Source organism: Capra hircus, chromosome 12 (genome assembly GCF_001704415.2).
Source record: "Capra hircus breed San Clemente chromosome 12, ASM170441v1, whole genome shotgun sequence".
In the NCBI taxonomy this organism is placed as follows: Eukaryota; Metazoa; Chordata; class Mammalia; order Artiodactyla; family Bovidae; genus Capra; species Capra hircus.
Window position 1 is genome coordinate 52,512,860 of NC_030819.1, and position 16,852 is coordinate 52,529,711.

A 16,852-nucleotide genomic window follows, 5' to 3' on the forward strand; every position below is an offset into this window, starting at 1 on the left:
GGTGCTGTGAGGAGCAGGGGGTCTGCAGTGCGCGGGGACCAGACGTGCAGAAGGCGAGACAGCGCGTGTGCCCCGCAGCCAGCCGCAGAGGGGAGGCATGCCCTTTCCTGGAGTCGGGCATGTGCACGTGTGATCTCTTTGTGTTTTCTGTTTCCTCTCCTCCCACTTCTTTCCACTGTGAGATGCATGTGTTGCTTAAATTTACTTTTGGACACAAACAGTGGTGAGCCTGCAGGAGGGAGGCACCTGATCGGAGGCCCTGGACTTGGAGACACCAGCAGTGACTGATGAGCCTCTGGGCTGCTTCCAGGGAAAGACTGAGAGGGTTCTCATTAGACATGGAATTGGTGTGCCCTGTCCTTTTAAAAAACGAATGCCTGGGAATTCCCTGGCGGTCCAGTGGTTAGGACTGCGCTTTCACTGCTGAGGGCCTGGGTTCAGTCCTTGGTCAGGGAACTAAGATCCCGCAAGCTGCATGCGCCACCTCCTCCCCCCAAAGAACACCCTCCACCTGCTTCACCTTTCTTCACGATGCCCCCGTGGTGTTACAGCTCCTTGTTAACTCATCGTCCCCACACAAGGACCTGTGAGATGAAAGGGGCTTCGTTGTGCTCCCAGCACATGGCAGGCCCTTGGCAGACACTGAATGAATGAATGAATGAATGATTTCCCTGGAGGAGCGACCTTCCTCCACCGTGGTCGGGGAATCCACACTGTCACCGCCTCATCCCTGGAGGACCCATCCTACTCCCGGTCCCTGTGCCCCGTGTTGGTGGACCCATCACCCGAGCTGGGGGGCTGAACCCCCTTCCTGGGACTCTGACTCCTGAGTGAGTGACTCAAGGACAGATGGACGGTGTCTTCCTCAGCTCCTTCCACATGGCTCCCCGGCTCCCAGGGGCCACCCTGACTGCCAGGTGTTTCCTAGATGCATTTCTAGGCACCCCATCAATTTTGGGGACACTGACACCCTCCCAAGACAGTCTCTTTTTGCTCCAGCTAGGCAGGGTGAGTTTTTGCTACTTCTCAACAAAAGAACACTAAACTCAAAACAAAACAAAACATGGTTCCAGAAAGCACAGAAATAAACTGTTCATGTAAGTACAGGGTTGGAGGAGAAACCGTCCACATTCTTGCCCGCCTAACTACAGTATTTTCACTTTTGCACACTCGTGTTAAAACCTTTGGCCACATGTGAGCATACTGCATAGGGCTGCAATCATGGTTTGTTACAGGCTGAATGTGTACCCCCCTAAAGATGCTGAAATTCTAACCCCCAGTACCAGCGAGGATGTGTCCTTATTTGGAACAAGCTCTTCCTAAATGATCCAGCTGACACGTGGTCATTCGGACAGTGCCTTAATTCTTTATGGCACCACATGAAGATGAAGGCAGAGACCAGGGAGATACAGCCAGACGCCGAGCTCAGGGGACCCGAGGCCGCCAGGAACCAAGAAACGGCAGAGGGTTCCCACCTCAGGCCTCGGAAGGAAACTGCCCTGCTTCCAGCCTCCAGAATGGAGACAATTCTGTTCTGCTGCTGAAGGGACCCAGTGTGTGGTACTCTGTGATGGCAGCCCTAGTAAATAAAACAATATATGTGTGACTTTATTTCCTTTTTTTCCTTACTTTTCTCACATTACAGTGGTCACTTTCCCCGTTGTTACAGACTTTTTCCTGACAATGCTATAAGCTGCTTTGAAGCGGTCACCTGTAGACACTGGGCTCACTACTCCACCAAAAGTGGACACTTGCTTCAACTTCTCTCCATCACAAGTAACGCTGCCTTTTCTCTCCTTGTGACAACTTTCCTGAGATACATCACCAGACGCTGACGACTGGGTGGGACAGAAGGGGCTGCTGAGCAGGATGACTGACGATGCATTTGTCACCGGGATCCCCAGGGCAGTGGGTCTGAGTTCTGGGCGGAACAAACGCTGCCGTATGTAAAGGGAAGGAAGGAGGTTCTGGGCAGAGTGAGGGTGCGAGCTGGGTGGTGGGTAGGAGAGCAGGCAGGAGAAGGAGAGGTGCAGACGGCAGGTAGGCAGGCGGCAGAGCCTGCGAACTCCTTACGAGGCTGGGGCTTTATTCCAGTAACCACAGGGAAGTTCGCAGGGAAACAGCAGCAAGAACCGAACAGGAATAGGCGCTCAGAACCAGTGTGGATGGAAGCCTGGCCCGAGGAGAGGCAGGGGCCCTGGGATGAGGGAGGGGGCGCAATCCCAGGGCCCCAGCTGCTCGGCCGAGAGGACACAAATCAAGAGATGCTCGAAAACTTCCTCGCCCCCAGCCGCCCTCCAATTCCTCTTTCTTGTAACCCTGTCTGATGAGAGTTCAGACTGGGTACCTCCTGGGGTAGAAATCAGGCCACTCAATGGTGGGAGAGGAGGGGACAATTCCTCAGCCATATGTTCAAGCTGATCGCTCAGCCCCAGGCAGAGACCTCCCAGGACACACTCCCAGGGTAACCATTTCTGGGTCACTTCTTCACGCGCCCTGGTCCCTCCTCCTCCCAATCCCTGAAATCTAAGTGACACCGAGCAATACTCTCCTCCAAGTCTCCAGAAACAACTCTTTAAATCCTGCCCCTTCTTGTGGCTCTGGTCACCACCATCACATGGAGGGCGTACCCACCAGCTGGCAAGGCCTCCAAGAGCCCCGTCCCTCACTCACGCTCACGTGTGAGGCTCGTCCTCAAAGCCAAGACAGAAAAAGTCAGCACTGAAGCTCTCCGGTGGCTAGCCGTTCACTGCCTCTATTTAAGGAGTCCGCACAGCTCAGTGGTTAAAAACATGGGCCTGCAGTGAAAATTCTAACTGATTGTAGATTCAAGTCCCTTCTCTGCCACTTCCTGGGTGGTTTATCTATTTACACTTGGGGTTTCTGATCTGTAAAGCGAGGATTACAAAAGCATCCGCTCAGCACAGAGTTGAGATCAGATGAATTAATCCTCAGAGCACACGGGAGGGCGTCTGCCCCACAAAACTGCCCGTCCTATCCCTGTCCGTGAGCCAGCCAGGCCACTGTCCAACCAGCGGGCTGGCTCAGACATCGGTGTCCGCGCTCAGGAACCTGAAGTCAGATCGGCAAGTGTTCACTGGGTAAGTCCCAGGCCGGCGTATGCATGGCTGTATTAGATAAAGTCTTCCATGCGTATACCATCTATTAGATAAACAAGTGAATCTCAAACTCTCAGGAAGAGCTTTCAGAGGGTTAAGACAAATCCCCAGGAGCCCATTCATGGTCAGATCACCACAGCAGGAACCCAGGACCCAGACTTCCCAAGGTCAAGGTCACTGAGACAACACAGAGCCCATAGGGCACCTTCTCTGGACGGGGTGCCTTCCCTGGGCCCAGGGCAGGCCAGACGGGTGCAACAGGTTGGGTTCCCAGACTGAGCAACGATTCCACACCCACCTCCGGGAGACGGACCTGCCCGGGGGGGACTGTGAGACTCACCGTTGGACGCTCTCAGGTGCCGCCGGCGTCCCACACGGTCCAGTCCAATGGGGGTGCTCTGGGAGAAGGCGCAGGGCCGCAGCCGGGCTGACACCGCTCTGTAGGGCGGCACCTGGTGTGCGGGCACGGGCGGCCGGGCGGCGGGCTGCAGAGGAAAGGAGGGGCGGTGAGGAGAGGCAGGAAGTGGGGCTGGGAGCCTCGAAGCCCCAGATCACGGCTGCACAGACTCAAGGGCAACCTTCCTCCAACGTGGAAACCCAGTGCAGACCCCCAGGGTGTCAGGTTGTCAGCCAGCTGTCAGGACACACCCACGGGGACACTCAGGAAAGACCACGGTGGAGGAAGTGACGGCCTCCACCCACACGCGTCCAGCAGCACCCCCAGGGAAGCCGAGGCGGTGCCAGTGACTGAGGCCTGTGACAGTTCCTTCCCACACACCTCCCCCCACACACACAACACACACACACACCCACCCGCAGGCAGGGACCAGCATCTGCGGAACACGGTTCTTGCTCACCTTAACTAACAGGGCAATGAGCTTTGTCTAAAAGGAGAGTTGGTTTTCCACCAATTTAGAACCATCTATAGCCCCCAGGATCTTCCATATGAGTCATCCCTAAAATGACACCGAAGGCCATGTTGGTCCATGCTTTCCATAGGCTTTCTCAGTATTTCTCTACCCAGTTCCCTAAACAAGCTTAGGGGGCAGAAAATTATCTTACTATGCTTCTTTTGGATGCTCGGAAGTGAAAAACTGTCTTAAGTGCTTAGATCGCCCCTAGACTGTGTTTCATAGTAGAAGAGATTTGCTTCCATTCAGAATCATTTCCTGTGATACCATGGTGAGGACAGCCACCTTCAGAATTATTTCCTTGCATGTAGAGCATCTCAACACAACAAAAAGTCTGCAGTATTCTTCAACATAATCTGCTTTCACCTTAACTGAATTCAAATTAGTTCAATTAAGCAAGAGATTTGGGGGGTATTTGCTATAAATAAGCACTGTGCCAGGGTTATAGGGAGAATGCAAATAGAAAATCCAATACCAATATGTTACTGCCCTTTCAAGAGAATGTATGGGTTATTTAGGCCTTCCCTGGTGGCTCAGGTGGTAAAGAATCTGCCTGCAGTGCAGGAGACCTGGGTTTGATCCCGGAGTTGGGAAGATCTCCTGGAGAAGGGAATGACAACCCACTCCAGTATTCTTGCCTGGAAAACCCCATGGACAGAGGAGCCTGGTGAGCTACAGCCCACGGGGTCACAAAGAGTAGGACATGACTGAGTGACTACCATTTTCACTTTCTTCCTGAGTTATTTATGATATCAACCAGCAAGTTAAAAAAAAGAAAAATGAAACCCACACTTACTCATGTGAACACTTGACCGTGGCTGGGATAAGACCTCACCAAATATAAACTCCTTCTGAATAGGGGCCTTTATTTAAATGTTCGTATCCTCAAAGGGCTTTCTGGGTAATTGATAAGTATTTGTTGAATTGCTAAAATATACTAATGAAATAATATTAAGATTTTAATCTATTGTCGAAACAGTTACAAAGCTGCAACTGACATGTAAAGAGTAATAAAATGGCAGAAAAAAAATTACTTTCTCATCTAGAAAAAAATCAATTTTCTTCTTGTCTTTCCATTTTAGGGATAAGCGGCATTTTCTTTCCAGATTTCTTCTTCGAGGAAGCTCACTAAATATGCATGGCTACTTTCCCCAGATGATTTAGAACAAACAGCAAACCAGTTTCACATATTATCTGAGATCCCAGAAAGACAGAAGATTAGTCAGAGCCATCCAAATGTCAGTGGGTTAGTTCTAATTCATGCATGTTTTCAGAGTCAGGAAGAAAGGCTGTGAGTGGATGACACCATCCCCGAGGCAGAGAGAAGAAAGAAAAACGTGTCTGGGAAGTCTGCAGCAAGAGGACAGAGGCCAGGAGGCTCTGCGGGCAGCATGGCTGGTCTTACTTGGGGCAGGAGGGCTTCCCCCTCCTCCGTCTGGCTGCTCCCATAGAAGCCGACCCCACCGATCACGGAGATGGGGCGTCTTCTTGGGCCCCCCTGGAGACAGCCCCCAGCAGGAGTCTGGTCTGCAGGGTCTGTGGGGGCCATGCTGGGCTGGTGGTCACTGTCCACAGCGTCCTCTTTCTGGGGGTCCACGGCAATCGAGTCTTCTGGGATAGACAGACTTCGGGCGACCAGCTGGCCATAGTCAGAGAGTGGTCGGGGCCTCGACCTCTTCCCAGACCCCAGTCTCTTCCTGGGGATCCTCTGAGCCTCCGTCCTCTCTTCCTCCGGTGGGGGAGCCTGCCTCCAGGACCCCTTGGTCACAACCTTTTCAAACGCGAACAAGTTAGGTAAGGGTGATATCCAGGAAGGTAAAGAAAACAAGCCCCCGCCCCTCCCCACCAAGCTGACTATATGCCAGAAAGACACGACTGAAACACAGATGGGAAGAAGCAAACCTGTCTTTAATCAGAGGCTTAATTAAAACCCTAATTTCAGTAGTGATGTTGGTGACACATGATGAACCATCATAAAAGATACTAAGAAAAGCAGCACGCATTTGTTTATTTTTGTTTCTGTTTTCATTAGTCTAATGAGGAGTTCCTGCAATTTATGTCAAAGAGTATTCTGCCTGTGTTTTTCTCTAAGAGGTTTATAATATCCGGCCTAACATTGAAGTCTTTAATCCATTTTGCGTTTATTTTTGTGTGTGATATTAGGGATTGTTCTAATTCCATTGTTTTACATGTAGTTGTCCAGTTTGCCCAGTACCACTTATTCAAGAGATTGTGTTTTCTCCATTGTATGTTTTTGCCTCCTTCATCGTAGATTAATTGACCATGGACGTGTGGGTTTATTTCTGGACTTTCTAACCTGTTCCATTGATTGACATTTTTGGCTTTGTGCCAGTACCATGCTGTTCTGATTATTGTAGCTTTGTAGTATACTCTTACACAACAAAGGAAACCATAAAGAAAATGAAAAGACAACCCTCAGAGTGGGAGAAAATATTTGCAAAAGAGGCAACTGAGGAATGAATCTCCAAAATATACAAACAGCTCGTTCAGCTCAATGCAAAAAAACCCAATCAAAAAATGGGTGAAAGCGAAATAAACATTTCTCTAAAGAAGACATACAGACAGACCAAAAGCACATGAAAGGATGCTCCACATCACTCATTATTAGAGAAATGCAAACCAAAGCTAAAATGAGGTATCACCTCATACCAATCAGAATTCCTATCATCAAGAAATATACAAACAATGAATGCTGGAGAAGGTGTAGAGAAAAAGGAACCTTCCTACCCTGTTGGTGGGAATGTAACTTGGTGAAGTCACTATGCAGAACAGTATGGAGGTTCCTTAATAAACTAAAAACAGGGCTGCCATATGATCCAGCAATCCCACTCCTGAGCACATATGCAGACAAAATTATAATTCAAAAAGATACATTCTCCCCAATATTCACTGAAGCACTATTTACAATAGCCAAGACATGGAAACAACCCGAATGTCCATCAACAGAGGAATGGATAAAGAAGATGTAGTACATATACATTAATACAACGGAGTATTGCTCAGCCTCAAAAAGAATGAAATAATGCCATTTGCAGCAACATGGATGGACCCAGAGATTATCATCAGTCAGTCAAACACAGAAAGACAAGTATCATATGATACCACTTATATGTGGAATTTAAAAAAAGGGTACAAGTGAAGTTACCTACAAAAGAGAAATGAGTGACAGATGTAGAAAACAAACTTACGGTTACCAGGAGATAAGGGGAGAGAGGGATAAGTCGGGGGATTGTGACTGACAGATACACACTGCCGTCGCTGCTGCTTAGTCACTTTAGTCGTGTCCAACTCTGTGTGACCCCGTGGACTGCAGCCTCCCAGGCTCCTCTGTCCATGAGATTCTCCAGGCAAGAATACTGGACTGCGTTGCCATGCCCTCCTCCAAGGGATCTTCCCGACTCACAGATGGAACCCGGGTCTCCTGCCCTGCAGGCAGAGTCTTTACCACCGAGCCACCAGGGAAGCCCACATATACACTGCTAAGTCGCTTCAGTCGTGTCCGACTCTGTGCGGCCCCATAGACGGCAGCCCACCAGGCTCTGCCGTCCCTGGGATTCTCCAGGCAAGAACACTGGAGTGGGTTGCCATTTCCTTCTCCAATATATACACCACTATATATAAAATAGATAACTAACAAAGCTCAGGTAACGCAGGCCTGCAGGAGAAATGGCCCAGAGGCTGCATTTGCTATCCAAGGCTGCCTCTCTCAGCAGGTTCACAGACGATGTGTCTTAAGGGGACTGAGTCTGGGCTGCTGCGTGGCCCAGCATGCGGGCACTTGGTCTGATGGGGCAAGCGCTAAACCAGATCAGCCTACTAACCAGCTGGGTGTGCCTGAACGAGTCACCACTAACCTCTCAGGATCTGAGATTCCAGACCAGACAACCCCACAGGTGGAGAGTCTGCCGCCCGGAATTCGATGACACTTCCCAAGTTCTCAAGTGACTGTTTCAGAGGCAATGCCATGTACCAGGAGAAACCCGAAGGTGTGGGAGTGGGCAGACTTCTGTCTAGTCCTCCTGGCCTGGGGTTGGCTCGTGGCTCCAGGCTTCAGCCACTGCTCCCATCTAGGTCCTGGGAGGACAAAGTGCAACCGTAGGGATCAGAGTGCCCGCCCACCTCAGCCCTGGTGAGTCACTGCTCTCAAAGAGCCGCACGGAAGAACAACCACGAGGGCTCAGCCCGCAGACCTTCCACGTCTGGGCTCAGAGCAAGCAGCGGTCCCTAGGAGCCTGGTGTCTTCAGCCCCTCCGTCCCGAGACACTGTGTAACAACGACTTGAAAATAAAACAGAACCCCACCCAGGGAGGGCTGGAACAACCAGGCAAGTCAAGAGACGGCAGGGCAGGCAGAGCGGCCGCTCTGGTTGTCTCCCCACCCTCAAACCCCCAGAGCCCTGCCCTGAGGACTGGACAAGTGAGCCCCGCCTCTCGCCAATCAGTGGCAACTGAGACCTGAAATGCAGGTAATGTACTTCTAATCTGAGACCCAGGGAAGTCTGGTGACTTGCTCAGGGCCACGCAGCCGGTCAGCAGTAACAGACACCAGGTGTGGGCCTTGTAACCCGTCCCCACTACGCCATGACGCGCCCATATGCCAAGTCGTTTTTTAGTCCCTCAGTCGTGTCTGACTCTTTGTGACCCCATGGACGGTAGCCCACCAGGCTCCTTTGTCCATGGGATTTCCCAGGCAAGAATATTGGAGTGGGTTGCCATTTCTTTCTCCAGATATACCAAGTCACCTCTGCTCAGAAGGCAGTGGGCTCTGGCAAACTCCACTCCCTTCCGACCTGCCAGTTCGATTTTTACAGCCTGGACGTCTATGTCCAATTCAAGTCACCATGGACAGGGTCCAGAACACACCATGGTGAATAAACACCACTTTGAGCTGCAGACTGAGCTGGAGACACGTAAGAACAGGCTTTCCTTTTACCTGAAAGCAGGAGAACTCAGTTGTCATAAATCCCTTCCCTCCCTTGCAAGGAAAAGGTATTCTTTTCCTTCCAACCAGGGAAGACTGACTCTTATCACTGAGAGGAGAAGCCCTCAGCTAAACAGACACTGGCACAAAACTAGCCTGTCTCCCTCCTGTTCTACAGGGCCCTCATCTTTCCTAAAAGTCACTCATTTTCCATAAGTGGCTTTTCCTACCGCTTTCCCCTGTTAAGATGCCCTAACCACTTCTTGCAGTCAGTTTTCTGTGAACTCCCACTTAACTCACATGAATAAAAGTCAACTTTTGTCAGTTTAATTTGCATACATACCTCCAGAAAAAAAACATACGAGGGTGTATTAAAACATTTTCCTCTGACACCATGGGAAAATATGAGAATAACTAGGGAAAAGTTTGTATTATTATAATTTTTGCAGTATGCACATATAAAAAACAGGCTATTATGGGCTGTTTAGTTCATTTACTAAATCAAACAGCACAGACAACTTAAGCACACAGTGAGAAAAAAACTCATTTATATCATCATCCTGTGATAAAAAGGTTCAGAAACAGCATGCTAGCAAAAGTAGAAGTACAAAAAAATTGCAGACAATAAACTGATCACAAATCTACATGCCGTTGTTGTTGGGCTTTGTTTGTTTGTTTTTCACTTATGCAACCCGCTTTCCTCATTGATACAGAAAAGAAAAACAGAGAGACAGACAGATGGGTTTAGGAAAACCAGCGGCTGGACAGATCAGGTAACAAATCCTTCTGAGAGCAAACACGCTCCAGGAAGTGATGGGGGCGGGTGAAAGGAAGGTGTGCAGAGGCAGGAAATGAGACGCTGGCTCCTTTAAGCTCATGCCCACGGGGCAGCTCAGGGAGAACCAGCTGTGGCTGTGCTTTGAAACCGTGCAGCCTCGCCAGAGACAGGAAAGGAGAGAGCTCGCCTTCTGGGTGGTGCAGAATTGTAATACATAAAACCAAAATGTACACTTTACTCAAAGCAGAAGTCCAGAGGGAGAGAGGGACAGATGGGGGAAAACCCCTGACTGAAGCTCACATCTGAACAGCGAGGCTTTGCCAGGAGACATATGCCTTGCAAGACACATGTGAAGTGTCCCACAAATTCTAAAACTGAATCACTGAGCAAACTTTACATGCTTCTGAAATATGGCCATCCAGGGGACACAGCTTTGATTGCAACTCTTCCTAGAACTACAGACACCAGCGAGCCAAGACCTACCCCAACTCTGCCACAGGCAGTGGTCCCCAGACGCTCTGAAGATCAGCAGGTAACCACATCCATGTTCTCCAAGAGTGTTTCCTTGCTTTAGAAACACTCTCTCTGAGTGTAGGTGGCCGGGCCAGAGCCCCACCTGGTCTACCTTCTCACAGTCCAGCAGCTCAGCGCAGAACCACCCAGGGCTCAGAAAGCCTGACCTAGACCTGCCAATTCACACCCGTCATCAACGTTTGTACACAGACATGTGTGTGGCCTCATTAACCCTTGCTTCCCGGCACAGTTTAAAGTGCTTTCCGTAGCCTGTGGGAAGAAAGCTGGATATGGAATCAAAAGAGAAATACTGCTGACTCTGAGTGTGCGTGCTCAGTCGTGTCCGACTCTGTGACCCCACGGACTGCACCTGCCAGGCTCCTCTGTCCATGGGATTCTCCAGGCAAGAACACTGGAGTGGGTTGCAATTTCCTTCTCCTGGGAATCTTCCCCACCCAGGAATCAATCCTGCATCTCCTGCATTGGCAGTTGGGTTCTATACCACTGAGCCACTTGGGAAGCCCTCAAAAGAGAAACTCATGAGCAATTAATGCTTGCTGTCTCCCTGGAGAGTGCAGCGCTGGTGTTACAGACTTTAGTTGTCCTGACAGGTGTAAAACTGATGATTAAATGTGCTGAAAAGAGCCTGTGAGCCTATGGCCTTTGTAACTTGTTTGATGGGCAGAATAGGTAATTCATTAAAAATGCAAATATTAACGTTCACGTGGACACAATTTACTACTGATCACGCAGTTCTCTGAGCATAAAAAGACCCTTACTGATAACTACGAAAAATCTGGACTCTTGACGTCTCCCCTCCCCTGCCTTCATAATAATCATTCAGAGGAATTCCATCTGGGGGACTTCACACTCTCCCCGCCCCCCCGCCCCGCCCACGACTGTCCTACCATCTCAGAATCAACAGCAGCACAGTGCAAGAGCTGACTCCCTGGAAAAGGCCCCTGATGCTGGGAAAGATTGAGGGCTGGAGGAGAAAAGGATGAGATGGTTGGATGGCATCATTGACTCAATGGACATGAGTCTGAGCAAACTCCAGGGAAGCCTGGTGTGCTGCAGTCCATGGGGTCACAAAGAGTTGGACACAACTGAGTGACTAAACAACAAAAACAACAACAACAACATGAACAATAAAGAGTTGGACGTGACTGAAAAACAATAGAAATGTTCCAAAATCAAGAACCGTGTTTTAGAGCTGAATATGACAGAAGCCTATTGTCTAAACCTTCTTGGACAGGAGACCTTATTGATGACATCTGAGCTCCTCTACAGAGAAGAAGAGGAATCAGGATGCAGGGAAGCAGGCAGGGAGGCAGGGCTCGGCTTACTCTCTGGGGAGGGTGCTGAAGGATGGTGTCTGTGTTCGCAGCATCAGTGCACTTCAAGCCACAGTATGCCACTCAACAGCCCCGAATGCCTGTAGAATCCAGGAAACCAAGGTGTTCTGGATTAGAATGCAGAACAGCACCTTCATAAACATGCCTGCCTCCGTGTTTCAGCCGAGGAGATCTCAGGCACCCCTAACTCCTCCCCCTCCCTCTCCAGCCACCTCCACCCACATGACGACTACGTTCTGCCAACATTCAGTCTCAGAGGGAATCTGTTCACGGCTCTTGTAGAGGCAGTAACTCTCTTCCGTGTCTCTGATCCACTCTCCATCCTAAGAGGAGTGCGGCTAAGACTCCTAAGACTCTCACTAAGACACACATCAGATCATGGCTGGCGGTTCAAAACCTCATCTGATGTGCCTTTCCAGCTCCAGCTTCACCAGCCACACCAAACAACTCACTGTTTGCCACTCGTTATCTGATGCAATTGGAAATGAGAGAACGGCTGCTCCCTCCACTATACCTTTTGGCCCCCGTCCACCTGAAAATTTCATCCTTCAACATTCAATTGAAGTATCACTTCCTGCAAGAAAACCTCATAAATTCCACTGGGCTCTAAGTTCTGTTTTCTGTGGCTCTGTTAAAACCACTGCTATATTTTTATAGGCTTGATTTGTTTATCTGGGTGTCTCATGAAAGCAGCTACTTACATTCTTTCCAAATGATCTGATGCTATCATCACATCTCCAAAGTCTGCAGCCTGGGAAATCAGTAGTTAGAAACTTTGATGAACGGTTGAGGGATGAATGGGGATAAAGGAGCAAATAAGTGAGCAGCTCTCGGTGTCAAGGAAGCAGTTCTCACCCTACATCCAGACATGACTTTATAAAAAGAACTGGGGGGTGGGGGCGGGGGGGTGGTGTCCGAAAAAGAAGGACACGACTTTCCCGGGATTCTTTCTTTTCGGCAACTCTCACTGATGATGACTAGATCTGTGATCCCTCCTTTAAAGGAACAAGAGTCCATCCAATGCACTTGACTGGCCAAGTAAACCCTGAACCTGATGAGATTGCTGTTCACCAAGAACACCCTGGTTAAGAGTCTGGGGCTGTGGGTACAGGGGCCACGGGAGGGAAGGCACGACCAGAAGCGGCACCTGGTGTCTCCAGAGAATCTAACGTGGATGCTGCAAAAGATCTCCAGTGTGCTTAATTCAAAAATTGCAGTATCAGTATTTCAGATGAATAATTTATGCCTCAGAAAGAACAAATCCAGACGTGCAGTGGAACTGTGCTGTAAGTAAACATATGACACATTTGTGTCGTATATCAGGGAGTGGATCAGTCACACACTGTGTCCAAGGGCCGCCCACCCCACCCCAGGCTCTGACCTTCCGGACCCGGCAGGGCTCTGCCCTCTGAGCCGCAGGCCCACCACTGTCCACACAGCTTCCTCTCCTGTGCCATAGAGTGATGACACCCAAACTGCCAGGAGAGGGACGGAATGAAGGTCCTCAGTGAGTGGCCCGGCCCACCCCAAGCTGCCAACTCCACCCAGAAAATCAAGAGGAAGGACTCGGCTCTGGGCAAGGACCCGCAGAGGTAGGAGGTGGTCCACGCTCCGTGGCAAGGATGCTGGTCCACACTCCGTGGCAAGGATGCTGGACAAGAGAAAACGGTGAGGAAGCGTGCAGATGGCGATGACGCCAGCATCTCAAAACTGGCCTTCACTGATCCCATCTCATTTAATCCTAAAAGCCATACAGTGGATACTTTAAATTCTGTTTTACAGATAAGGAAGATGAAAGGATTGCACCAAAGACTGGGAAACCAGAAATGGTCAGAATGTGTTTGTATGCGGGTCCCAGCAGAGGCTCCCCAGGCTCCGGTCCCCTTGGAGGCCCAGCTCCAGGCCCAGCCATGGGGCTTGGGAGGGGACGGTACGGTCTCCAGGCCTCAGTTTACCCAGCGTCTGAAGCAAACCCCAAATGCTGACCTTGAGAGGGCGGCTGAGAAGGACCTTTATTAACTGAACAAATCAGATAAACAGAGGTTGCTATGCATACTTTTAGTTGGATGAGTCAATGACATTTTTAGAGTTCCAATGTGAGCTGGTAAAATTCCAGCCGCTACCCCCACCCCTCGAAGGGGGAGTAGCCATTGAAGGTCAACATATTTTAGACCAAATGCTTTATACCACCATTCCTTCTGGCTTGAAAGGTTTTAAAGCCATTTCTGGGAACTGGCATTTGTACTCTACAGAGGTTCATGTCCAGCTGATAACAGAGTCCAGTGGAAACACCAGGGTTACAAGTCATGTTTAACTCTTTCAGGAGTTAACGCCTCTCCTTCCTGAACCAGGGATTAGCTCGACAGAGCTGGAAGAGAAACGCCCAAACCTAACCTACAGGACATCAGGACCGTGACAAGTCTGGCGGAGACAGCAGGTGTCTACCCTCAATGCCTGAGCTATTCCCCTGTGGGCCCTGTTCCAGGTCCAGGTCATAGCTCCAAGGCACAAGCTCCAGCTGAGGCTCTGTGCCCTTACTGTGCATGCTGGGTCTGTGCCCTTACTGTGCATGCTGGGTCTGTGTCCTTACTGTGCATCCTGGGTCTGTGCCCTTACTGTGCATCCTGGGTCTGTGCCCTTACTGTGCATCCTGGGTCTATGCCCTTACTGTGCATCCTGGGTCTGTGCCCTTACTGTGCATCCTGGGTCTGTGCCCTTACTGTGCATCCTGGCTGGGCCCACTGCAGACTCAGAGAAACTCTGGCTGGAAGGTGGAAAGTGATTTGCAGAGTTTAACTGGTCTGTACTGAGAAGCCTGACTGAAGGTGGCAATTTTAACTAACAATGAATCTGATAACAGCTAACATTCATGCTTTGTTATTAGTAGTAATAATATCAATAATAAATAATACTATAGCTTTAATTATATGATAAATAATATGACAAAATAAAACAAAATTTTATTTCTAATGTATAATACATATGACATAAATGCTATATGCTAATGATACTAACATTAAACAATATGTTTAAAATATAAAACAATATATGCTAATGATATTAATAATAAAGATATCAAGCTAAGCAATCTTAAGGTACTATGAGTATATTTCAGGCGCTGTGGTATCTTTTCAAAGAATATTTATGTGTTTAGTTATGTTTGGCCACGCTGGGTCTTTGTTGTTGCGTCTGTTGTTTCACTCTCTGTCCTTCCTCGTGTCCTGGATCTCCTCCCAGCGCTTCAGAGCCCTGTTACCTCTGAGATCTCTGCGGCAATAAATTTCAATAGCTTTCTCTCTGGTCATCTTTCTCCCCAGTTTTCTTTTTTAGAGACGGTGGATTAACTTCTCAAACACACAGTTCTGAGCTTGGCCCTTCTCTATTCAAAGACATCTCTGATCCCTCAATGCTTATCAAGTAACATACAGATCCTTTATGTGGAATCCAAGAATCCACAGTCTGAACCTAATGATTTCAACTTGACCGGGATGGTTCCCCGACACCAAATCAAACTGTTGTGTCCTATTCTGTGAAATCACAAAAAATGTCTGTGCCTCTGACCGCTGAACCGCTCCACTTCTACTCCATAGCTACCAGCAGAAATCTCACCTTCTTCAAACCAGATTTGATCACCCCTATTAAGCCTGCCTGGATTTGGTGCGTGGGTAAGAACTACAACCCTTGTGAAATCCCTCAGCATCACGGTTTTACACCTGTTGTGGGGTTTAATTCACTCGGCGTATTCTACTATGACTTAGATACATCTTGGGTCATCGGACATAGCCCACTGTTCCTCAGAGCTACATCTGAGTGTCCGGAACCTGATGGGGACTCGGCAATTTGGTCCATAAGGGTGTAACACAGTGGGTGTCAAAATCAGTTCTAGAAAACACTGACCTTACCTGGCCCCTGTCTGAAGGAGTCAGGTCAATCTAGGATGGAGAAATCACAAAAGGAGAGTGAACAGCAGACCGCGACGGCCGCTGGGAAGCGCTGGGTCAAGCGTTTGCCACATAATTTCCTTGGTTCTTACAGACCTCCAAGATAGAGAGAGCTCTCCCGTGCTCTACCCTTAAGGTGTTTAAGGGTCTGCCCAATTGCTGGGCATCTTTCAAATGGCAAACTAAAAGTCTGAAGCTCCTGTAAAGGAGTTACAATGGATTCTCATCACTTGAAAGAGTTCACCTGTGGCATACTCAGCACCACCAGGAACTAGGGCATCCTTTCTGCAGGACCAAGGACAGGGCCCCAAATTCAGCCAGTGAGCTACTGGGTGACTCTGCAGGGACACCAGCAGCCACACTACACCCTGTGCCTGCTCCCTTATAAGGGAACGGGTATAAACACTCAACTGCTTTTTCTACCAAGTAACAATTTCAGTTTCATTCCCAGGTCATGGTTGTTACAACAACGTTTACCACTAGGTGGCAGGAGTACAACGCTATGGAGGTGGTTTTGGGACACAGCCTTGTCCACCCTGCGCAGTTTTTCGAAGATTGTCACTTTTACTTCTAAATGATTCTAAGTTAAAAAGCTATTCCCCTTTATTTAAAACTGCATGATAAGCATTTTAAATATCATAAAATGTACAGCTTTCAATCTTTTAAAATTCAACAATAACCATAGCTCAAGCTAGCTTTAAACATGTAAGTGGAATCATACGTACTACGTACGTACTAAGTTGCTCAGTCATGTCCAACTCTTGGTGACCCCACGGACTGTAGCCCTCCAGGCTCCTCTGTCTGTGGGATTCTCCAGGCAAGAATACTGGAGTGGGTTGCCATACCCTCCTCCAGGGGATCTTCTGGACCCAGGGATTGAACCCACATCTCTTGTGTCTCCTGCATTGGCAGGTGGGTTCTTGACTGACTACTACTGGCTCCACCTGGGAAGCCCACAAGTGGAACCATACTATCAATAAACTAAGAAAATAACAGTGTACATTAAAAGATAGTAAAGGCTGATACTTAGTTTTATTGTGGCCATATAAGATTGGCAAATACTGCTTCTAACCTAGAGAGATTAGAATTGCTGCATTTTACAGCAAGGTGCTTTCTGATTTGCTTTGTTTGCTTCATTTTGCTTGTACTTTGCTTCTAAATGACAAAATAAAAGAGGAGGTTTCATGTTATCTTTTACAAGTACTTCTCTGCAAGTAACAGAGAAGATATGCTGAAGATTACCAGCATACACAACGTAAATTGGGCAAAATCAGTCTTTTCTCTGTTCGTCATC

General features: G+C 48.8%; 1 protein-coding gene across 2 annotated transcripts in view; it reads right to left on the reverse strand.

Annotated features, from left to right (window-relative positions):
- The window catches only part of SPATA13 (spermatogenesis associated 13), a 106,785-nt gene that overhangs the window by 39,823 nt on the left and 50,110 nt on the right, over positions 1–16,852 (reverse strand). For both annotated transcript variants that reach the window (XM_018056562.1, XM_018056563.1), the window contains exons 3-4: positions 5,436–5,801; positions 3,460–3,604 (exon numbers count right to left, since the gene is read on the reverse strand). In XM_018056562.1, the coding sequence (XP_017912051.1) occupies positions 3,460–3,604; positions 5,436–5,801 (511 nt within the window). The remainder of the gene's footprint in view (positions 1–3,459; positions 3,605–5,435; positions 5,802–16,852) is intronic.